We start from the raw sequence: 25,128 nt of genomic DNA on the forward strand, positions 1-25,128 counted from the left end.
AGTTGTATAAGCTCTGGCTTGTATAAGCAGTTAGATAAAATTCGATATCCTAACAATTATGCACCACTCAATATGTTTGCATTTAGTGTATACTGTAAGCATTTATTACATTTGATATGCCAGTATTTTTGATAAATGTGTTGATCTTCACCTTCATTTACTTTCCTTTAAAAAGAGTGAATGAAATGTAAGGAGGTCATTTAAACCCATCAGTGATTTTGAGTTTTGTTGATCTTTTAATTAATCACTGTTTATCCAGTTAGTAAGTTTGTGCATTAAATGTACATTTGGGCGTATGTGGCCCTCAGCTGGTGTTTATGGAATATTATGGATTTAAGTTAATCTAGCTAAATTTGTTACAGTGGTCCTCGTACTGAGCCTCCATTTAGACTAAATTGGTTTTAGCTGGTGAAGAGTTTAAATCACAGGGAGGTGGGAGACCGAACCTACAGTGCACTGACAGTATGGCCACTCCAGCTCTTTGAAAAAGGCACTTCAGACAGCTTTAACTACTTGAGAAAATCAACTGCTACCTTGCAAGATGTTCGAGTTCACACCGAGTGGAGCAACACATGTCATGAAAACACCTCAAAAACAGGTCTATACACATACACGTCCAGTTTTGATTCTGGATCAGATTGGTTTTTCACATTTGATTTCTGTGTAATTATTTGTGGCAACACCTGAATGTTTCTGTACTGTTAATTTGATCTTGATTTCTCTCTCTCTCGGGGCATCCTGGGGATACTCTGTGGTGTCAGCCACCAGGTTATTGGTAGTAGATCCTTTGGATGGTCAGTATGGGTTGTTGCATCTGTGGACTTGTTTGTCTGGCACATTCAGTGAGTGCTCAACTGGACTAAAATTTGGAGAATTTGGAGGCCGGGTTGGAAGCTTTGGGCTCTTTGGCTGCTGATCCCCGTGCATGGTGGGCTTATGGTACACTGGGTGTTCTGTGTCTGTTTATCATGGCCAGTGTTGACTTCTTTAGCTATTTGTGCTACAATAGCTTTTCTGCTGGATCAGAACAGACGGGTTGGCCTTTGCTCTCTGCATGTAAAGATGAGCCTTGAGCCAGTTGACTAGTATTTATACAACATATGATAAGATAAGATGCTTTTCTGCTTATCCTTGTTTTTAAAGAGTCATTAAGTTACCATAGTCTTTCTGTCACTCTAAAGCAGCAGTCTGTGGAAAAACTCAGAACATCACCAGTTTCTGAAGACTTCAACCAGTGTGTTTATGGTTTACACCCTAAACTGTGCCAAGGTCACCAATATCACATTTCACGGTTTCTGAGGTTTGATATGAATACTAACCTAAGCTCTTGACTCCTATCTGCCTAATTTAACACTGGAAATCAAGTTAGGAGTGTAAGTAATGTTTATGCTTTTTTTTTTTTTAAACAGCCAATTGGGAGCTAATGAACAATGCACAGGCTGTGTGCAGACCTGTAGCTGATTAACACATTTAAGAGGAAATGACCAGTTAATGAAGACCAGAATATTTCTGTTTAACAACCGCTTCTCTACAATCACTTAAATGTGCTGAAAAATGATATATTTGCAATGCAGATGAAGTTATATAGTCCTATACAAAGCAACTAGCACATAAAGATAAAACGTATCGCCCGGTGTAAATGTATGTAAACATACGGTGTGTAAACATAATACACATAATAATTTACATAATAATTTCAATATCTGTGGATTACTCATTAAGGAATTCTTTACGAAGTTTTTCTTTGGAGCTTTTATGTTAGACGGGTCCACTACTACTACTACTAATACAAAATAATACTAATAATACTAATACTAATAATAATAATAATTGAAAGCAGCAACATGAAGATAATTATTTTAGCATATGAGGAATTTTCCCAAGCCTCCACACAATTATGTATTTTGCCACACAGTAATCCAGGGAAATTGCTAAACATGAAATTCATTGGCTGTGAGCAGGAGTCATAACTGTTTAAGAAGAGAGTTTATTAATTTACTTGATTTATTTCCTTTACCATGGCTTTATTTTTGTACAGAGCAAAAGGTGGTATTTGGGCAAAAAGCCCATACTTCACCATCCAGGAATTCTCACCCTCCTCCTCTATCCACAGAACTGAACTCTAATATCTACATATGCTAACTCCTCTCTGAAAAACTGAACATATTATAGTATGAATATAATGACGGTCATGATGATGGTGGCATCATTACAAATTTAATCCCCTCTTCAGAGACATATGGCCCAATAATGTCCAAACCATTAACAGCCCATTAACGGAGCCCAAATTGTTAACATGCTCCTTCATTAAGGGCATGTTGTCTTTTCATAATAATGGACAATAAGTCATGGTGCGCATACACGTGGTAGGAATGGATTTCAAACTCAATTTAGTCTATAAAACAATCGATCTTTCTGTGTCTGTAATCAAATTATTTCCTCTCAAAGGTCACTGGATTCAGTAATATCTGCCATGGCTGCTTGATGGTGAGAAACCTCATAAAAGGCCTCTGGTGTGCAGCAAATCACATTATGGGTTGGGGGAAGTTGAACTAAAACCAGCTATTGACTTGTAGCTTGTGTGGTGAAATGAAAAATAATGTCGAGCAGAAGAAGTTAAAAGCACCCGCATACCTACATGCGCACTTCATCCAGCTACAGATGGAATTAAAAATAAAATTGAAAAAAAAAAAAAAAAAAACCCAGAAGAGTAAATCCAAAAGATTTAAAACAATTCATTCTGGAACGGCCCAAGATGTCCAGTGAGGACTTAAGCAGCTTAAATAAAAATGATATGTTAACATCAATCAGTGAACAATAAAAGCAATGTTCCACCTACAAATGATTTTGGCATCTTTACGCAGTTCTCGATTCAATCATTCACAGCTAATATTTCAGTCACCAATCCAGGTTCACAAAGGCCCATTCTGTTGAACCCGAACCGCACTCACCTAATCATGCTCTCATATACGAGGAAGACGGGGAAATGAGGTACGGAAGCTGCTAATTTGATTCGATGGCAACTACCGTAACATAAGTCTTTAAAACCTGGCAGCAAAAAGTTCCTTACTGTCAAGTGCGAAAATCATTTTCTATCTAGTGGCTTGTTGTCAAGCGTTTCTCACTGATATCTCTCACAGTTGTGCTTCGAATGTTACCACCGGCCACGTGTAACAGTGTACCAACTTTTAATTCATCAAAATGGCCGCATTCGACTGTATTTTAATGACTAATAAAATGTATTTCTGTTTTTCTTTTTTAATGTTTGTAAACACTATAATATTAATTCATGTTTGTAATTTTGCTGGAGATATTCTTAGGCACTGTACCTGAAGGGGCTGATTAGGGGGAAAACTAATTATACAGTAGGTTTACAGGTTTTGATTATGTAAGTGTTGTAGTCAAAAATACAATAAGAAATGTGAGCTGTTAAAAATACATATTCTCTGGAAGATATTCGCAAATGACCAGAAGACTGTGAGTTCAAGTAATAAATGTAGAAACGTTTTTTTTTTTTTAAACAGCATGGGTTAAATAGGCTACCCTGAGTGATTTTGAAAAAGCAACACATTTTTTTCCTGGAACTTATGTAAGGTATAATTCAAAGGCCAGGGAGAGATGTTACAAAGCTACTACTGTAGGTATTTTTTCTGAGAGCAAACGGGGTACAGACACGGACCTTGCACTTTCCCTCTGTGCCACTGAGGAACATTACACACATGCACACTCACAGAATTATTGATTAATAACAAAGTCAGGCCACTGAGTGTACAGCTAAAACCTTGGCACACAATCTTATAAACACACACTTTCAGTACTCGGTATTGTGGAAAAATTGGTGCGGTGTGTGCTGCAGGAGCTGGTGAAAGGGTGTGGGTTCGAGACATGTACACTCTTAAAACAACCTCAGTGTGTAGTCGCATGGATCCCCATAAGATGTGGAAAACATCCCTTTGAGATTCTACTCTGTGATGACATGGTTGCATCATGCAGTACCTGCAGATTTTTTTTAGCTGCATTTTTATGCTGCAAATCTCCCCTTTTATCACATCCATCCCCAACGGGTTCTGTTGTATTGAGACTAAAGAAGACTGAAATCAATGTCATGTTCTTGGAAGCAGTTTGAGATGATTCTGCTTTGTGCCATGGTGCATTATCATGATGAAAGTCATTGGATGATGGGTAAACCGCACATGGTCAGCGGGAATACCCAAACAAACTCTGGCTTTATAGCAATAACTGACGCACCCAAAAGTTAGCCAAAAAAACATTCCCCACACTATTACAGCACCTCCACCAGGACCAGGCAGGTTTGCTCCAAGGTTTAATACTGCTGGCACCAAATTCCAAACCTTTCATCTATGTTAAACTAGATCACTTTTCAAGTCCTCAGCAGTACAGTTTGGGTGTGTACTGTCTGTATGTGCATGATTTAATGCATTTCATCACCACCACAAATTTAGCTGATTAGTGAATTGCATGGTATACAGGTGTTACAGGTGTACAGGTGTTCCTAATAAAATGCTTTATAAATACAATAGAACCTTTGTCACTTGGTAGCCATTTTCTTTTAATTTGACCACAAACAGCAGGAAACCTCATTAAGATCAGCAAAATTCAACACGGAGGCAGCGCAGGATCAAATGAAATGAAAAATTAAAAGCAATCGAGCACACGCTTACCATTTTGAAATCAATTCAGGTGTAACATTTTCATTTCAAGCTTATGATAATTATTTCTTTTTTTCCTTATTGCTTCGATGTGTCCTATTGTAAACCGATATTCATTAGTGCACCATTGCAGAGAAGAAGAAAAAATCCTTTTGATTACCGTTACTTTTAATCCGTGATTACATTGTTGTCTAACCTATAGGTGGATCTTACAACAGAAATATAAACAGCTGCTTCACACTGAGTATGTATCTGTTCCATTGTGGATTAAAAATACATTAATCACAAAGTCTTCATGAATCAGACTTGACAAGTACATTATGTTCTCCACTCATTTATTATCTCTTAGCATCTTTACACAGGGGATTAGGATCACTTCGAGACCATTACATTTGCACATATCTCATGCCTCTTTAAACGGCGCTATGATGGTATAGACTGGTGAAATATTAAATAGTACTCTTTTTGTTTATCTCAAATGATAAACCAGCTTTCATCCCCAGACCTTTCACATTTAAAGCAATACTTAGTCACTTTTAAATGTCAGAGAGCCTCAAAGGTCTGCAGCCGGCATAAAAATCACAAACATAGACTGATGACACATTAAAGGAAATTTGTCGCTTAACTAGAAGCATAACGTGCAGCCAGAGACTGGCATGCAACATGATACAATTATGCAATTATGAAAATGAAATCACCTGCTATGGCCTTCTGTCATCATTCTTAACGCAACTGAACATTGATGGGAGATTTGGGACTGATGCGTTAGATAGCGCTCTCAATCACTATCAACTGAGGGAATATCTTCTGGGAGAACAGTGTTTATTTCACCAGCACAGGTTCACAGATGTGTAGTGTTTTATGTGCAGTACTTTCTTAAACTGAAATCGTTTACTTAAAGATCAATGCATTGTGAAAGAGTTACAATTTCTAGATATTATTAACATCAATTTTTTCCGAGTTGAGATCAGGATGACAATCAATGTTTAATTAAACTTGCATTTTTTGTTTATAAATGTCTGTCAATTTAGCTAAAGCTTACATTTTTATTTATGCTAGTGTATTTTGGCACCGTAGTATGTTGGGTTAGCTTTGTCGCCTCGCAGTTCTAGGGTTGGAGGTTTGAATCTTACCTGTTGTTTGTGTGTGTGGAGTTTTGTGGTTTTCCTAGACATTGTGGTTCTCCTCGACAGTCCAACACACACAGGGTGAGTAAGCAGAATAGTGTTCTAGTGTATGATTAGATGTAAATAATGGGATGAGTTGGCACCCCATTCAGGGTATACCCCACCATGTTCCCGGGACCCTCTGAGACCCTAATCCAGATACAGGGCATTTGAATAGTTCCCATTTATTAAGTTTTATAAATAAAAATGAAAAATATTCTGGAATTCATGTTAACGGAGTCTACACAATGTATCCAACGTGCACTATCACCATTTGTAATGCGCAGTTCACTTAAATGGTGGGCAATTTCTGCAGACAGCAACAGAGACCTTCACACAAACTCCCTCCCAACAAACTGAACAAGGTCACTGCCAGGCAATTCCTTTGTCAGAAATGGTGCATAACTTTAAAAAGGTTAAGTAAGATGCCAATGTCAGGTGGACTGGCTTGGAAAATTGGACATTCAATATCGTCTTACTATAACAAATGCAATATTTGCTGCTGGTGTAGAGTTGCATTGATGAATTCATTTACTGCGCTTCACATTTAAGCTGCCAGAAATGATTCTGATGGCATGGCTTCCACTTCACCAGTCATTACAAGTTAAAAGCAGCGCTGACGAGGGAAGAGAGCCTTTCTAAATGCTTCATCCTCATCCGACATTCAAAGTAAAGAGGCGGAGTGCCGCATGCTCTTCAGTTAATGAGTGTAGGTGAGCAGGATTTGAAAGTCAAGACTCGGAGCACAAACAGAAAATGATTTGTGGCTAATGAGCACAGAAGTGCAGCACCTCTTAATTCAGATTCCCAAAGTCCATGCACCAAGTAGCAGGTACACACTTTTGCTGTGTGCTTACTGTGCTTTGTGAAGATCTTCACCCAAAAAAAGACGATTAGTTTGGAAATGATATAATTAATTTTTGTTAGGCTGCAAAATTTTCATTTTACATTTATAGTCTCTAGTAATGATTTTGGTTTTCAAATAGGAATATTAATCATCTATAGACTACACATGACTTCCAAAGTTATATAGGTTTATACAGTATAGATAAAAAAAAAAAAAAAGCATTTGAGAAAACGCTAGTCAGTAAGTAAGCAGCGTTGATGGAGGAAAAGTAAGATATACATGGACATACTTTCAGGCGAGTGACAAATTGAAGGAAGTAACTGTGGTGTGGGAGGGAATTGTGCTGGCATGGTTAGAGCGAGGGGTCTAAGTTATTCCGACTGCCCACATTTATCCTACTTTGAAAAATGTCTTTCCTCTTCCAGTATGACTCTGCCTCCGTCCCAGGGAATGACGCCTCACTGAATGGGTGGAGTTATAAAAATGATGAAAATCATATGCTTTGGCCTTCACACTCAACAGATCTCAATCCAACTCAACACCATGGGACTATTTTAGAGTGGTTGTTAGACAAAGCTATTTTTGTTGCATATTGCATAGTCCAAGTGGTCTTGAACCATGTTAGAATCAAGATGTTTTGCTATTAGATGCTATTTGCAATTTCATTTGTTTCATAGTTTGTTTAGTAATAAAGCAACACATTACTATTCCCTCCCACACAGGCAAACTCCTGCGTCCTATAATCATAAGAAAAATGATCGATATGATAATTATCCAAACAACTCATAATACCAACAGGCATTCCAGGTGGTGTTATTAAACCTAAAATGGTTTATGGGTTGACTGTCTATTGTAGAACTGTTTGTTGAATTATAATCCTTAACAAAAGCCCACTGAATTAATTGTACTCTGGATTGTTCAAGAAGAAATATATGGTTTGAGATGGTTTTATACACTTAACTCCCCCTATGCATCAAAACAATAGCTGAGTGAAATCATAACAGGGACGACACTGCTGAATGTTAAAGCTTTAAAGAGCTTGGACTCTGTAAAGTGCATCTGCTCATATACTGTGTTTAATTGTGAAAGACTAAAGCTGACTTAAAAGAAGTCTAAATACTGTAGATGTGAGACAGAACTTTGGGGAATTTAGATGAAGGACTGCTATTTACAATTAAGCCTTGTTCAACTACATACTTAACAGCAGTACAGTGGTCCGTAGTGTTGTAGCTCACAGCTCTAGGATTCAGTGGGTTGTGTTCGTGCAGTTATGTGACCTTATTGAATTTGTTTATTTAACTTCACAAAAACATGCTGGTAGAGAGACTGGGAACTCTAAAGTGCCACTAGGAGTGAATGCGCTCTACAATGCAGCTGTGTCCCATGAGAGGTGTGTTCCTGTGATACGCTCTAGGATCTTGACCAGGATAAAGCACTTACTCAGTTAGGGTGAAATTTTTTTGACTTGATTACCATCCTTATATTTACACCATCATTTGACAAATGATTCCCAAAGGTCAAAAAATCTGCTCAGACCTGCCAGAGTGGTTAAAAAAAAAGACCAAAAAGGTCAGAATTGGAAATGCCAAGACCGTCTGTGAAACATAATGACAAAAAGAGGTCTCAGACAAGACACAGCACAAAAGCAAAATACACAAGGAAAGGGTTTTATTCCTTATTTCATTCAAATCATTTAATAACTCATTCAAATCTGGCTTCACACACACTCATGAAGAGAACATACACACTTAGATTCGAACAGTCCAGGAGCCTATGCTGGATTAAAAATAATTGACTCTAATCCCTAAAAACAGCAAAGGAAAACAGTAACTAAGACCTGTGGTTCTCCTTAGAACATAATGCAGTGGAACAGCTACAAGAACTGGCCGCAGCTATTTCTTACACAATAGGAAAATACCCTGGTGTTTTTTGTTGTTGTTGTTTTTCTTTTTCATAAGAGTATATCACAGGCTAACAATAGAAATGGGTGGGGGGTGAGGGTGGGGGTTAATAAATCCTAAACTCTCTACTTTTACATGGAAGGGTTTTATCATTCCACATATCTCAGTCAGGTAGCAGGCAAATACAGGCGCCTGACAGCACTATAATTAATAAAAGGTTATGCAAAATTCCATACTGAGGAACTCCCTGCTCCCCCTCAAAGTTCTCAAATAACAGCCAAAACAAACTTTAAACCACAGTTTACAATATCACAAGGTGTAAACTAATTATATTCGAAAAGAAAGGATAAAAACTTTTAACATAACACATAGAATCGTTTCCATAACACTCCTGATAATCCTGGATATATCATAAATCCAATATTCTGCTTTAACTATTTAGGCTGAATCAGATTTATATGTGACGAGGATGCCTACTTCACTCTACTGAAACACTCTGAAACACATGTACCATAAAAGGTACCATATTCATAATGAGTGAAGTCCACAATTAAGAACCTGGTTTCTTCTACAATAACAGAAAAAAAAGTGTTCAACACATTATATATATATATATATTTAAAAAAAAAAATCTGTTTAGTCAAGTAATTATTTGATTACTGTTAGTAAACTTCAAGGTGACATTTCTATTAATTACGGGCTAAATCTCTGGAAGAATATGGTAGGTGTTAAACAGTACACGAGTTGTTGTGATGAACACCACCAAAACTCTCAAAAGATGAACTATTAATCTATTTGATACTTTTCATCTAATTCTGGGATTGCACAGAGCTGCATGAAAAAGGATGAGCATGTGCTTGCAAGATGTTTGTTTTGGATGACTGAAGTCTGGAAATATTAACATCTGCTTATGATAATAGTTTTCCAAAGAAAAAAAATGAACTTTGTATAATAAAGTAAAACATAGAAATTGATACTAGCGCCAATTAAACTGTACCTGTACAATGTTAATGCTCTGAAAACCGACCAGCTGTGCTGACAAGGAAGGCAACCAGCAGTTCATCTTTATTGATATGACTGTATAGGTGTGTGTGTGTGTGTGTGTGTGTGTGTGTTAGCTAGGATGCAGTGGAAGTGTTTGGGCTCCAGCCCATCTGATAGGCCCGCTCCAGAGTTCGCTTACAGTCCTGCATCACTGTGCTGAACACGATGTGCGGGTACTGCAGGACCAGTCTCTCCACTGTCTCCTCGCTCACCTATTGAAACACAGAAAAAAAAGTTATTTTGAATGCTAGTGTAAACGTGTGTTTTTTTGTGTGTATGCCTCTGTGACTGACTATGTCAATCTGGAGAAATTGTACATTTGTGTTTGACATTTAACACAGTAACTGAAATTTAAAAGCAATCACCACTTTTAGTTTGCGAACAGAAATAGAGAAATGAATGAATAACTAATAGGATGGATAAATAAATGATTAAATATCTAGGCCATGACGTGACCGACTGCTTCAATGTCATGCATGAAAGAAACAGGGTTCTCTGTACATTACCATTCCGTTCACACAGCATCAACAGTGCTACAAACCTACATCTTCTGAATAACAGCACGTGTAATGCGGGACCTGGAGAGAACACAGACGCTTGGGCTGTTCGGTGAGATAATTACCCTCGTCCTCTGAGGCAATGAGTCGAAACAACTTTCCACCCTTTAACTTTCATCTTGTACAATGTCAACAGTGTGGCATTTGGATTACAAATGAACAGCACAATCCCCAGTGGAGACTCTGGAGTTGTTCTTCATCATAGGCAATCATAAATCTTTTCAAAAAGAAAATGAATATCGCAAACATTTCTTTCCAGAAAAAGATTAGACAAAAGGACCAAACTCTGCATAAAGGTTTAAGATACCTGCGAGAAGATGAAGAAAAAAAAAAAAAATATATATATATATATATATATATATATATATATATATATATATATATATATCGCATCATAACACCTTGCACCAATATGTAGAGGCTACTGTACAAATAATTGTGAAATAATTATCATTAAAAAAAAAACTATTATGTAAATTCTACTATTGACCTATGAAAGACGGAGTGGTCTCACCCTGAGTGAACTGCTAGAGTCTTATAATCCGCCACGCCTACTTTGATCAAAGGATGCAGGCTGCTTGTCAGTACCGCGTATTATGAAAACTACAGCAGGGAGCAAGGCTTTTTCTTACAAAGCCCCAAAGTTATGGACTACCCTTTCAATTGTCCATTCATAAGCATTGTGAGTAGATTCACAATGCTAAAAGGAGCAGATCTGGGCGACTACTAGATGTAGAGTCTTTTGGTGATCTAGTATGTTTCCCCACTTTCACTGATCACTCAAGTTTGTTGATGGTGGAGTGATTGGTTGCTTTACTTCCCACAGAGCTCTCATGTCTGCTCCCCCTTTCAGTTCTGCTGTCATAGTTAGTCCTGCTGGAGTCCCTGCTTGCACTTTGTAGTAAATATACATTTACCTTATACATTACTGTATGTGACTGTGACCATATCTGACTATTATCTCTCCTTCTCTTCTCTCCTCTTCTCCCTCCCTCTGTCGAACATGTCGTTCCTGAGGTGCCAGTAATCTAGACCCCCTTTGCTCTCTAGACCAGTCTGACTCATCCTGGTGCCCTATTTCTGGTTGGAGATCTCATCACATGGATGCCCCGTGTTGTCTGCCTGGGATGCGTGTAGTGACTGAGGACGATCCAACTTTAACAGGAAGACGGTCCTAGCTTCGGCTGAGGCAGACAGCTGTTCTTTGAGAACTGGTGAATGCAATCGGTCAATATTTTATTAATGGAATTTTTTTTTTTACAATTTTGTACCTGAACCTCCATAAACGAACTGGAATCCCTATTAACTTAGATACAACTCCTGTAAGATTGAAATTCCAGCCTCCTAACACACAGTTTGACTGCAAACACAGTTCCTGCTAGCCATTATCATCCAAATGAGGATAGGTTTCTCTAAAGGGTTCTTCCTACTGCCTAAGGGAGTTTATGGGATTTTTTTCCTTCTAAATGTCACTCTTGGCTTGCTCATTAGGAAGTAGCTAATCATAGTTATACTGTATACGAATCTGATTCGTACATATTGTCCCACATTTCATACACATTTTCAGAATCTTTTGATTCTGTAAAGCTTCTTTGTGACAGTCTGGTTGACTATAGCTAACAGCATTGTTAAAGGCTCTATATAAATAAAATTGAATTGAATTGAATATCACAACAAACTCATTAACATACTGATGGGATGTTCAAGTCAAAACTGGGACTTAAGATGAAATTTCTTGTGAATGAAGGTGTAAAATTGATTTTCACAGATGACCTCAAGCACAGTATGGTGACTCTTAGCCACGGTAAATTATTTGGAAGTTATCGATGTATAACTTTTCACTCATTTGCAGGAGAGGCGCATCTGTCTGTGTGAACTGTACACACAATTATTTACCAACACCACTTTTTACATGCCATTTCCACATGTTTGGGCTGTTAAAGGAGTTCCTGTGAGGCCAGTGTTTCAGACGTGAAACAAACTAAAATCATCATGGCTCCGACATACTGAGGAAATGTTCTACCTTAATGGTGGCAGCACTAGAGAAACGCTGGGATTAGTGGATAAGTGTAGCAGATAATTATATAGAGAAATAAAGGTAGTTTATACTCTCATAACTGTATTGTTATTCAGCACAATCAAAAGTCCTGGAACACCCCTCATAGAGGGGTGAATGGGATCTATGAGGGGTGTGAACACCCCTCATAGATACCATTATTAAAAAAAAAAAAAGCATATGCATTGTTTAGGATAGAGAGGATCTATAAGAAGCCCTGTTTCAACAGAGATTGATGTTTTTAATTTTTCACATATCTGAAGTTGGGGTTCCTGGTTTGCTGAGACTCTTCTTATTATACTTGTTCATTTTTTATCTTCAAAGACTTTAATCTCAGGATCAGAGGGCTTCTTAATCTTGTTCGACAGGCAGTGCATGGCTGGGACCAAGGACAAAGTGAAATCTAATATCCACTCCCAACTGTGGCACCTTATTCCGCCAATCCCACCATACATGTGCTATTGTAGAGACGCCAGTATTTCCTCACATGCATTATTTATTCAGTCTTGTGCTGAGCCAGGTCATACAGTACCAGATTGATAAATTATATTCCTCAACATCCATATTCTGTTGTTATTTTCCTTGCCCCATCTACGAGACTTCAAAGTGCTTAAATTTGCAAAGTTTGAGCCATACACAATGTCAATTTTACACTGCAATAATAAGCACTGTGCACATATCTCAACTTTCATAAGAGACATCACCAGAGTCTTAAGACCCACTTTAGTAATAAAAAACTACTAGAGCCTGAATTTGCTTTTTACCAACAACTTTGCCAAGCTTCTAGCTCACTAAAACGCTTCATAAAACTACTGTAACAGATCCCTGTTTTGCAGTGCAAATGCAGCTTTCTCTAACACTAAACATGATTATATAAAAAGGAAATAAAAAAAAGCTCAAGTTATTGTTAAAAGAGCTTTGAATTAAATATTTATTCCTATGCTTTTGGATAAGATCTAACAAATCCAACAGATTATTTCTTTATGTGGAATAAACTACACTTAAAGCTTCGGCAAGTTGTAACAAAAATAAATGAGCGGGGCTAAATGAAAAAAGTGTTCAGCATCTATTGAAACAATCGTCCCATAAAAAACAAAAAAACAGATGTACAGATGGACACTCATACTATGGGTGCAGCTAAAGGCTATTGCCAAACAGACCCTAGTTGAAAGTGTTTTGGCATATGCAGGGATCACACAGTGCTGGATCTCCCGAACAGCCTGCATCAACACAAGGATTTACAGCGCACTAAAGCTGCCTGTGCTCTATTCACAGCAGTAAAATGTTGAAATGTGCGAGTGTGGCTTTGATAAAGACCGAGAGAAAGCTCAGCATTTGACTGGGACGAAGTCTGGAAGGTTTGAATCGTGATTGAATTTGAGACTTTAAACTATGAAGTAAGAGGAACTTTTTTTTTTATTTAAACAGCGACTGTATTTTATGCTGTCGTAACATTTTAGTCGTAAATGATCACTTAAATCACCGCACAACGTAAGACAGTCTGAAGGGAATGAAATGTGGCTATTTCTGTTGGAAACCTGGACAGGCATTACCCTGCAGAATACAGAGAGCTGACATCACATTCTGGGAAATGTGCTCAATGCGTTTTGCTGGGAAGAAAGCCGAGTGAGCGTGATAGACGTGCCCATGCGCAAGTGATTTTTGGCTTCTGACATTTCGTCTGTATTTGTACAAACGAAAAGCAGGCTTAAGTCCGAGTCATGGCTGCATGGTGGAAAGGTTGGTTGTTTGTGGCTGATAAAATTACAAATGTCAAGTCGAATGAAGAAAAATAATTAATTATTACACATTTGTGTAAACCCACCATCCCTCAGGAACATACATGAGAAAAGCTTGAGAGCTTCTATTGCCTTTACATAGTAAATTTAAATCCATGACCAATAATAATTCTCTTATGGCTCTTTCTCATCATGTGGATTTGCTGCCATTACAGAATTTTCCACCAGTTTTATGAAACTATCAGTGCTAAATTGTAATGCTCCATTTTTATTTTATTAAAATTCAAATAATTTTTATAATCATCCCATACAGATCAAACAGCATTCCTACATGTTACCGGCAAACAACAGATCTACGCATGGAATTTCATGCAGTATCTGTTACGAAGAACATGTTTAAGCTTTGAGTGATTACAGCGGTCTCTTTTTCCATTTCTTTGACTCTCTTTTCTTCCCTGAATATTGGCTCCCTTGTCTGGTTACACATTACTCATCTCTAAGGAGAGTCTAAAATAAATGATGTAGTAAAGTGGATGCACACATCCACGCAGAAAAAACACCCAAAAACTAACTGATGTTTAGAGTATAAATTATATTAAAGTTATACTTAAATATCAGACTTTTACTGGGTGTGTGTGTTAAAAACATTGTACAATTACCATAGACACAGACGAATGCCTTTCTGTTCAGGAAAAAAAAAAATCACTGAACATATGAAAATATGCCACTCCAATTTCTGTACAACAAGAATAAGTGAAGTATTTTACAGAGTCAAAAATGTTGGCACATACAAAGAAAGATTGTTAAATTGGACAAATTTCTCTTTGATAAAAACGAAGGAGCTTTCACTCAGCTCCTCCATGCTTCACATCAAAGCCTTGGAGGGAGCTGAAAAACTGGCTGGAGCCTGAAATGAATTGATTTGATTATTTTGGCTGGCCTCAATTAACGGCATTCTTTCATATCTCATGTCTTCCTATATTTCGCCCAAGGGCAGAGAAGAAATCAGCAATGTAAAGAGCATGAGCACAATTCCTTTCTGCACTCGTGCGAACCAAACAGAAAGAAAGCAGAACAAATTTCACTGATAATAACACTTACTAAAAAGCAAAGCTCTTTTCAGTTATAAAGGATGGAGTTCTGTCAATACTGTTATTTTCTGTATTACATAGATTTATAGTCTAAAAAAATTATATTAGACTATTAAATTAAAATTGTATTTATTTTAACCACATTTGCATGTTTAGCATTTGTTATACAAAAGCAGTCTCTTTTTTTTAATAATTTAATAGTTTTGTTGTTTCTTTTAAAACTGGGCAGATGAACAAGCCTGAAGCACAATGTTAATCACTCTATTTTGTCACACACGAAAAAACAGGTGACACTCAGAAACAGCGGAGACAGGAATAGAGACTGATTATGCTCCAAGGCACAGAGGGATTGAGAAAACCTCAGGATTCCTCAGAACTCCTGACAACAACATGAGACTTTGGGCATTTGCACCACACCATCTAAACAATAACCTACAAATTATAAATCAACAGTGATTGGAAACATTTTCATGTTTGCCTAATAATGAATAAGCAATAAGTTACTACAAATTTCTTTACTAATGTTAGTACTCATTTTGGTATAGTGCCTCGATGGTTAGCATTGTCTAGCATTCAGAGTTCACGCCTATGGTCTGTGTGTATGGAGTTTTTTTTGTGCTCCCCAAAGACGTGATAGAGGTTGAGTTGCCCATAGTGTATGATTGGGTGTGTACAGTATGTGTGTGCTTTTGCCCTGTAATGCTTTGCCACCCCACACAGGGTGTACTCTGCTTTGTGCCCTACTGTAAGTTCTGGGATAGACGCCAAACCTCTGCAACCCTACACAGAGTAAGTGTTATTGATAATGGCTGAATGGATACCACAGCATTGTTCAGGTGTTAATTGATTTTCTGTGACAGGGAGGGATGCACTGTACTACTAGCGGTAATTGCAATGCTACGTTAAAGCATAATGGGGTGTGGTAAAGTCAAACTTGATTGTGCAAAATAGCAGGATGCAGTTATGAGAGCATAACTATCATTTCTCGACATAATGCCCTGCATGAGAGCATTTCTCGACATAATGCCCTGCTACACTAATGCACTTACAGTATCCCATTTTTTCACTAGTGCTTGGATACCAATAAGGCAGAAAGTTTTCTCAGTAGGCCAAAGCCATGATAGGACTGTCTGCTTCAGGTCTGAAATGCTAGCCTCTCAGGAACTCCTTTAATGGATGCCCCGTGTGTCTCTTTGGGACGCGTCTGGTGTCTGGGGATGGTTTCTCTCTACCTAAAAGACTTTTTGGGCCTCGATTGGTGTTGGCAGCTGTTCCTCTGAGGACTTGACAGTTCGATAGTTCAGGACTGGAACTTCCTACAAGTCTACCTGAGTTTCCACCATACACATTCCATACAAACTTAAATAATTCTTCTGATTGTGTAAAGCTGCTTTGCGACAATGACAATTGTTAAAAGTGCTATACAAATAAAATTGAATTGAAATTGAATTTAATGGCTTAGAGGGAAGCCCATAAACGTTCAAAAATGCTCCACTTGAAGTGGGCTCTGAGCCACCTCAGCTGAGATCGTCATTCACTAAAGTACAGCCTTTTAAAAAATATTTGCAACAATCAATTGTTTTACTGTGACTAAAAGACTCATTAAGGTATTGCGCTTGAATTTGAGTAAAAGTATGGTATTGTGCTTGTTGTAATATGTTTTCTATAGCACAAATTCTTTTACTAATTAGTTAGACTCTACATATTGTGAGGCTAATAATTAACATAATGTTAAAACATGTATAACAGAAAAAAAACATATTACTTGTTGGTCCAGTAAAGGTTTCTCTAAGGCGGTATGTAATTAATGTCCCAGGTGTCAGTGCTTTAAAACAGTCAGTACATTTTCCACCACGTTGCTGTAATCGATACAGAGAACTCTACTTTGCTACAGTTTTCTTTTTATTACTAACTTAAATAAAAAGATTATAAAATAAGGAAATGAAATCATTGGTAATTCATTAACAAATTACTGTAAGTATATGTATGTAAATTATAATCATTGGCAAATGCTGAAATATAAGAAAAATAAAACATCTTGTAGCATTCTGTTTTTGGAAAATAATACTGTATACTCTGGTATGGTAACCTCCAGGTAGGTGGGATCACACTACCCTGTCTTATTAAAAAAAAATAATAATTCTAATATTTTTGCATCAGCTATTAGTGCTGGCGAGCTATTAATAATATGAATAAATCCCACGTACTTCAATCAGCAAAAAAACAAACATAAAAAAAAAAAAAAAAAAAGACAAATAGAATTAAAATTCTAAACTGCAGACTATGTGAAGGTTTAGAGATTTTTTTGTGTGTCTGCTCTGTTTCAAAACATTACCTCATTTGCAGCTAATAGAATTAAAGTCAATGAATTACATCAATCTGACCAAGCAGATTTGGAAACTGCAAAGCTGAAACTGTGTGTGTTTTACTTCATTGAGCTTATGCCAGTCATTTGGGAATTGTACATGGAAATGACCTCAGCACTACAGACACTGCATTATTCCAGCCCTGACATTCCATTCAAAGAACGTTAATAATAACTTGAAGCGCGGTGATTTAAAACTGTAGTGATGCTCTGACTGCATGTCACTGAGGTTTTTTTTTTTTTGCTCCCTTTTAAACAATTAATAATAATAATATAAATCGCAGTCGATACACATGCACAGTAATGGTTTCTTCAATCACTTAAAATAATTAGATATGTCCCATAAAAACTTATATTTTTCAAAAACACAATATAACCATCAATGTATGCTCTCCACAGTAAATACTACAATCATGTTTGCACTAAAGATAAGCTCTTTACAAGTGTTAAACAGCTTGAGCATTCTTAGTCATTAAATCAAAATAATTGATCCAATTAGTCCTTAAATATACACAGTGCTCAGCATAAATGAGTACACCCCAACAGATTTGTCAAAAAAACCTTTACTTTTCGCTCAGAATCAGCATTTTTTATTGGACACTATAGTACAAATACCCTCACAAATGCGGGCCATTGATTGCAAACAAGATTTGTTAATTTGCAAACAGCATAAGGTTTTTTTCCCTAACAAATTCATTCAAGACCATGTTGCAAAAATGATTACACCACAATGAAAGTCTTAGGAGAACTGCTATATTTTAGATAACAAAATCCTAATTAGCAAGAATTTAACTACAGGTGAGTCTAATTATTCATTAAGCAAATGTCTAGCAGACAGTTGATTATAAAAGGGCATCACTTAACAAAGAATACCCCTTCCCATTTCATGCAGTCAGCAATGGCACCACGTGAAAAATAAATGTGAACGACAATAATTTCTTTACACACTAAAGGTGAAGGCTACAAGATAATCTGCAAAGCTTTACTTATTAGTCAGAAGACTGTAGCAAAAGTCATACAGTAAAACACGGTGGTGGTGGTGGTGTTCTGTGGGACTGCATAAGTGCTGCTGGTGTCGGGGAGCTGCATTTCATTGATGGTATTATAAATTCACAGAACTACTGCTCTATTTTGAAAGAGAAGATGTTACCATCACTCCGTGCCCTTGGTTGCCATGGCCCTTTCCATGGGCATGACAATGATCCAAAACACACATCTAATCCCACTGTTGCATTTATAAAAAAGAACAAGGTGAAAGTAATTCAGTGGCCAAGTGTGTTTCCCCAATTGAGCACCTATCGGGAATTCTGAAGAGACAAGTTGACCATCACTCTCCATGCAGGTTCCAAGACATTCTTGAAGAAAGTAAAAAGAATACCATGCAATCTGTTGCCAACTTGTTTATTCCATGCCTAGAATTGGTGCAGTTCTTACAAATCCTGAAGGTCATACAAAATACCAGATGTAGTAGTTTTTGTTGTGGGGTGTATTTATTTTTGCATCAACTAATTTGAGTAAAACTGAGGATTTTAAACTTTGTTAGCAAAGTTATATTATTAACTTTTTATGTAATGAGCTAAACAAATATTCTATTCAACTCAGTTTTGTCATAATTTTGGGAAATTGTTCTTGTGTTTATTGAGATGTTAAGATCTAACTTTTCAAAAGGGGTGTACTCATTTATGCTTAGCACTGAATATATATACATATACATGTACAGTATGTGCCTGTATATAATGCCAATAACTGCTTGCTCACAACACAACTGTGGCAGAGGATGTATCTCATAATGACCTGTTGTAAAATGTTTGTGTTAAAAAGCTCATTCCTGGATACACAGTCAGCGTACTTGTGATGCAAAAGTGATCACAGTCAGCGTACTTGTGATGCAAAAGTGATGCATGTAAAGCAACAAAGGAAAATCATAATGAGTGTGAAATGCAAAATGTGTCTGTGTACAAAGGAGTATGTGTATGATCCTGTTTTAAAATATGAAATCAGATCTATTATAAATGATAAACTGCTCAAATCTTGACATCCAGTTCTAGAATTCTAGTCACACTGCTTAAATACAGACACACTAGCCACAGAAACGTGCTACCATTGAGAGCTTTACTCATCAGTAAGTACTTGGATACAACAGCACACTTCACTGATGAACACTAGCATATGCATTTGTTTGCATTACAGTAAATGCAGATAATGAAGAAAACCTTTTTAACCTATTAACCCACATTACTTTCACAACAAAATAGAAATTACCTTTAATTTTTTTTTTTACTAATAACCCTAATAAATATACATATATTTATAAATACACCAATTGTGGATATCAGATTTCTGTAATCTGTTACTTGAATCAGCAACATACACACAAACTGGATTAAACATTTTTTGCATTGGTTGTGCTGCAGAGTGGTAATCTACAGAGTAATGTAATGTGTCGTGGGAGCATGGCTGTGTAAATGATGCTAAACCTCAACAGAAATGTGAGTAGAGGAGGACAAAGTTCTCAACAGTGGCACACAGATCAGATAAATTCTCATCCCCCCCAATACAAGCAATAAAAAATTCATTTCAATACACTTTAATAATATTAAATGTTCATGGGAAAGTGATATTTCATTTTCAGAAGAAAAAAAAAAATCTCATCTTGCTTTGACAACCCAAGTGAAAAATATCAAGGAAATGATATTATGTTTCGATTTGGGAAATATAATTTGGAAATTAGGGGTGGAATGCATGTTCCATTGCTAACCTATTTTTCAAGCAAATGTCTAAGTGACTTGCTAAATAAAAGGGTAGGGAAAAATGGAGGAACAGAAGAGGGAAGGGAGACAGGGAGGAAGAAGGTGGTGCGGAGAAAGACTAAGAGGGACAAACAAAGAAAGCAAAGAGTGACCCAGAAGGAGAGAGGTGTGACTGCACCATTGCACAATGGCCTAAAAATCCTAAAACGTGTCACCTACAACACTTGCATACATACCTCATTTATATTGCACTAAAAAGTTCCTCGAGCTCATAGTGCAGCTATGTGAGGTTCTGTTCCAGCATGCTTTGCTGAACATACTTAAGCACAGTATGAAATTTTCCCCAGACTCTTCTTGTATATGATTTTTCCTATGAAATCTTGCACGGTATCTTTTTTTCTAAACCCTGTTTGGCTTGTTCTCCTGTTCTGCTGCTGGCCAAAGTGTCAGTGTGTGTGTGAACATGCTGCATGCTTGTTAAGAACTGACCATAAATTTATTTTACACATAACAGAGTCAACATCTACACGAAAGCTGATCCCCTGTATTTCCACGAAGCTCTGTGCTGCAAGTTCTGCGCTAAACACCTTACCTTATCACACCTCATCAGGCCCAGGTAGCGTAGCGACTTGCTGCTCTTAGCGATCTGTGTGGCTCCTTGGTCTGTAATTTCTTTACACCATCCTGCGTCTACTGTCTCTATGGTGCTGCTGTACTGCCCAATGGCTATCAATGCTAGAGACAGAGATGGAGAGAGAGAGAGAGAGAAAGCATTAATGGCACAGGATTACAAACACATGTCTAATAGCAAAGAAGTTAGTCTTCTTACATAGATGACTAAAGACCTTCATCTACTGTACACATGGCTCTTTCTGAGAAGCCCATGGATGACAAGACAATACTGCATCACTACAATGATAAAAATCAATCCACACTCACAATACCTCAGTCTGGCCTGTGGTTGCTTTAAGCCTTTCTGACTCACTTCACTGTTCACCAAACATCTGAAGTCACCAAATGTTTTTAGTTAATAAAAATACGTCTTTGTCAAATATGAATCCTAAATTTTTTACTGGCAATTCTAATTGGTCAAAATGAAATAATAATTTTAACAACATGACATGATGTAGTTCCTGCTAAATCAAGGTAAATCACAGCTTCACACTAATGCGCTTGTTTAAATACAGTACGTCATTGCTTCTGTATTAACATCTCCTTAGTTCTATTAGGTGTTCTGCCATGAAAGATCTTCAGGACAGGAAGCTTCAGTCCTCAGAGTTATTCACTGATGAGCTGTGTTTTGTCGTTTCATTGCTCTCAGGAGAAACAGCTGGTGAGGGAACAACTGTTTACAACTACAAAAAATGTAATAGTAATTTTCAAGTTTTCTTTTAAAGGAAAAAATAGTTTTGAGTTGTCAATTCATTTCATATATCAGCATTTATATATATATATATTTACATGAATTATGTAGATACAGATTTGAGCACTAAAAAACATACACTGACAAAATTGCAGGCTTTTGTTGAAATACTGTAAAAAACTCAAACCAAGGCAACTCAAGTCATACCTTTAATGTAAAATAGTGACAATACAAAGTATTTCAATGTTAGAAATAAAGAAAAACAATATATTTTGTACAATATAAAAACCTGCAATTTTAAAGAAGGTGTGTATACATTTTATATTTCACCGCATTTACACTTTTAAATAAATAGGTAAGGTTTCTTATAGTACTGTAGCTTCCTAAAGCAAGGCGTACCCAAAACTTTCGGTGAAAAGGAAATCCTCAAGATTTCACACAAAAAAATAGACCCCTCAAGGGATCTAGATTTAGGAAAAAATACCCAACAGTATTCATTTAAGGAAAATATATATTCTGTAGCAAATAATTATTTAACATATATAGTGTGTAATTAAGTTCCTGAGGTATATTTTAAATTCAAATGTAAAAAGTATTATTTACGACTGATTCAGTACACTTCCTTTCGGAGCCTTGGGTTGAGCAGCTGTTAATGCTACTCAAGTGTGTGTGTTTGTACAGAGATACACACATACATAGCTAGAGGAAGAAAAAACAGAGAGTGCGTGTGTATGTGTGGGTGTGTGTGTGTAATGAGGGTCAACAAGGCTAATTTATAGCAGTGCTCCAAAGCTATGTATAGAGAAGTGGGCCTGAGTGTGGGCTCGAGTGGGTGTGCTGAGTGCGAGGGGATGTGGAGTCACCACTTCAGTTCTGTGATCTGTGTAAGCAGACACACCTGTGTGTACAGATACTTTGGGGCTTATAAGAAGGGAAACACATCCATCACTATGCCTGATTGTGTGTATGTGTGTGTGTGTGTGTGTGTGTGTGTGTGTATGTATCTGGGAGTGGTGCATCCACTGCAAGGGTCACGGTCAGACCAAAGCAAGACACAACAGCTTTACTTCCTAGGTGCAGACCACCTTAGACACACACACACACGCACTTACACACATACATACTTCTTTGGCAAACATATATTACCTCTTTTTAACCTTGTTTTAGTAAACACTGATGAAGAATTTTTCAAAAAAAGTGTGCGTGTGTGGCAACCCATCTTCTAGAAGAAACATCAGAGATGGTGCTATTTGCCCAACTAGATGGGAATGAGATTACATCAGTGCCCTTATTAAGACCAATAGAAAAACTCTTTGCAGAAAAACAGCAAACTGACCACACAAAGTCACCAATTTGTGTTAACTCAATAACACATTTACCAGAGATACGACAAATACTGTACCCCAGGGGTCCTGAAACAGTTTTGCATCCAGTGCAACATAAATTCCACAAAAATCACCAAGTGCAGATAATTTTACACACAATGTCTAATATTTATAAATTACTCGATTATAATAGACATAATCACTGCAACTCTGATTTTCAGATTCTCAAGAAAGAAAATTTAAAATACCATCAAAACAGCTTTTCCTCAATTAAAAAAAAAAAAAAAAAATTCAGTATTTGCAGAAACAATTTCCTGCAAATCAATATCTAGACAGCACACCTTGGTGAAAACAATTGTTTTGTCTTAAAAATCCTGCTAGACTCTCATTAACGCTGTGTCACATCCCTGAAGCCCAAGGGAGAGAGGATTACAACTGTGATAGGCAGCTCCTCCAGTCTTTCTCAAATTACTGGCACGAGCACACTAAAACACAATATTGTCAAAACATTTAATTCCATCCTACAAAGGTGCATTGTGTACCCCACACACACGTTTTCATCCCTCAGACAGAAGACTGTAATGACTAACAGTATAACCACTTCCCCTTGAGTTTTTTCACTCTGGTATCCATCAGATACAGCAGCATTCTACCTTTTACTAATACAACAGTATGTTCAATTTATCCGTATCACGGTATTTATCAACCTTATTCAACATGTCACATTATTCATCTCATATATGCATCACTTCTGGTTAGCACTTTGTCCTCACACTGCCGGGGTCAGGGTTCAATTCCCATCTCGGATCTGGGTGCGTTGAGTTTGCATGTTCCCTTGTGCTTCGTGGGTTTCCTCCCACAGTACAGAGACATGCAGACTACGCTAATTGGCATTCCAAATTTCCCATAGTGTGTGAGTGTGTGCGTGCTTGTGTGTCCTGTGATAGATTGGCACCCCATCCAAAGTGTACCCTGGTACCCTGAGCCCCCTGGGATAGGCTCCGGGCCTTCCATGATCCTGAACAGGATCAGCGGTATACAGAGCGTTACTTCAGCATGAAGGCGAGTTCTTAGGGTAAAAATTTGTATTCAAAACGCATTTTCCCACAGGAAATAATGGAAATGCAGATAATTCCAGCCACTCAACAATAAAAGAAATATTACCAATTTCCAACACTACAATCATATTGTTGCATATAAAAACAATGTGTTTTTATAGCTTTACTTTCTAGGTGCAGAAATGAAAGCTACTTTTACATGTCTTTTCTAAATGTTTTTAAAACATTTAGAAATACATGTGAAATATAAAATAAATAGCCATAAAACCTTATTTAACCCTAATTTATGATACCTCTTGGCACCAGCTGCTTTAAAAACAAAACTCAAAGTGGGTACCTTTTTTTCTTGCTACCATCCTTGATAAGATTTTTGGAACCAATTGTGCTGTTTTCACCAAATCTTACACAAAATGCAAAAAAAATAAAAAACTTGCTTCGCTTACCACTGACACAAAATTTTTTTAATGGCTCCCAGATGTTTGCTTCCTAAGGCCAAAATCTCTGAGGCGAGGCGTTCGTATGCCGAGGTACAGGGTATATTCGAAACAAAAAAAGGTGTGAAATGTTTTTCAATGTGTTTCACTCATGTGTAAGCAAATTAGAATAACTGAGTTTTAGTAACTAAATTACAAAAAAAAAAAAAAAACATCAGTGCACCACAGCACAGTGTAAAAGGAGGCCAGCACAAGGCTGTCTTACTCAGCCTAAAACTCACCAGGCCCCAATCCAGGCAAGCACCCTTGTGATACACCAGACAAAAAGGTGGGTGGGACCAACAGGTCCATGGAGGTCCCACACGCAACTTGTAGTACCCAAAGAATCCAATGTCAACATCCTGGCTAAAGATCCCACAGCACACTCTGTGTAGAGTATCTGTGTAGTATAATTTTGGCGTATAGAAATGCAATTGGGCTACAGTATGAGCTCTAGTACAAATATAATTTGGCCTTGTTTTTATTAGGGTGGCTGAGTTTTCAGCACTGCATAATGGGATCTGGCAATCATGGCCCAGGTAAAAGGAAGCTGGAAGTAAATTTGTGCACTTAAACAGGGGTAGCAAAGTTTTATTTAGCACTATGACAATTAAACTTTGCAGTAAATCTGTGGTTTACATGCATGCCAAACCAGTGGGAGGGATGCATACGGAGTATGGGTCAGATCTGGTCTGTTAGACCACTAATGTGAAGTCATAAAAG

General features: G+C 37.3%; 1 protein-coding gene across 2 annotated transcripts in view; it reads right to left on the bottom strand.

Moving 5' to 3' along the window:
- Positions 1–8,334: 8,334 nt before the first annotated feature.
- fbxl17 (F-box and leucine-rich repeat protein 17) overlaps positions 8,335–25,128 on the bottom strand; it is a 231,390-nt gene continuing 214,596 nt past the window's right edge. Inside the window, exons 9-10 of one of the 2 annotated variants that reach the window (XM_053504719.1) lie at positions 20,779–20,921; positions 8,335–9,840 (exon numbers count right to left, since the gene is read on the bottom strand). In XM_053504719.1, coding sequence (XP_053360694.1) covers positions 9,703–9,840; positions 20,779–20,921 — 281 coding nt within the window. In that variant the 3' untranslated portion in view covers positions 8,335–9,702. Of the gene's footprint in view, positions 9,841–20,773; positions 20,922–25,128 lie in introns of both variants that reach the window. The other variant, XM_053504720.1, reaches the window with a different exon arrangement.

The sequence above is a fragment of the Clarias gariepinus genome, chromosome 9 (assembly GCF_024256425.1).
Source record: "Clarias gariepinus isolate MV-2021 ecotype Netherlands chromosome 9, CGAR_prim_01v2, whole genome shotgun sequence".
NCBI lineage: Eukaryota > Metazoa > Chordata > Actinopteri > Siluriformes > Clariidae > Clarias > Clarias gariepinus.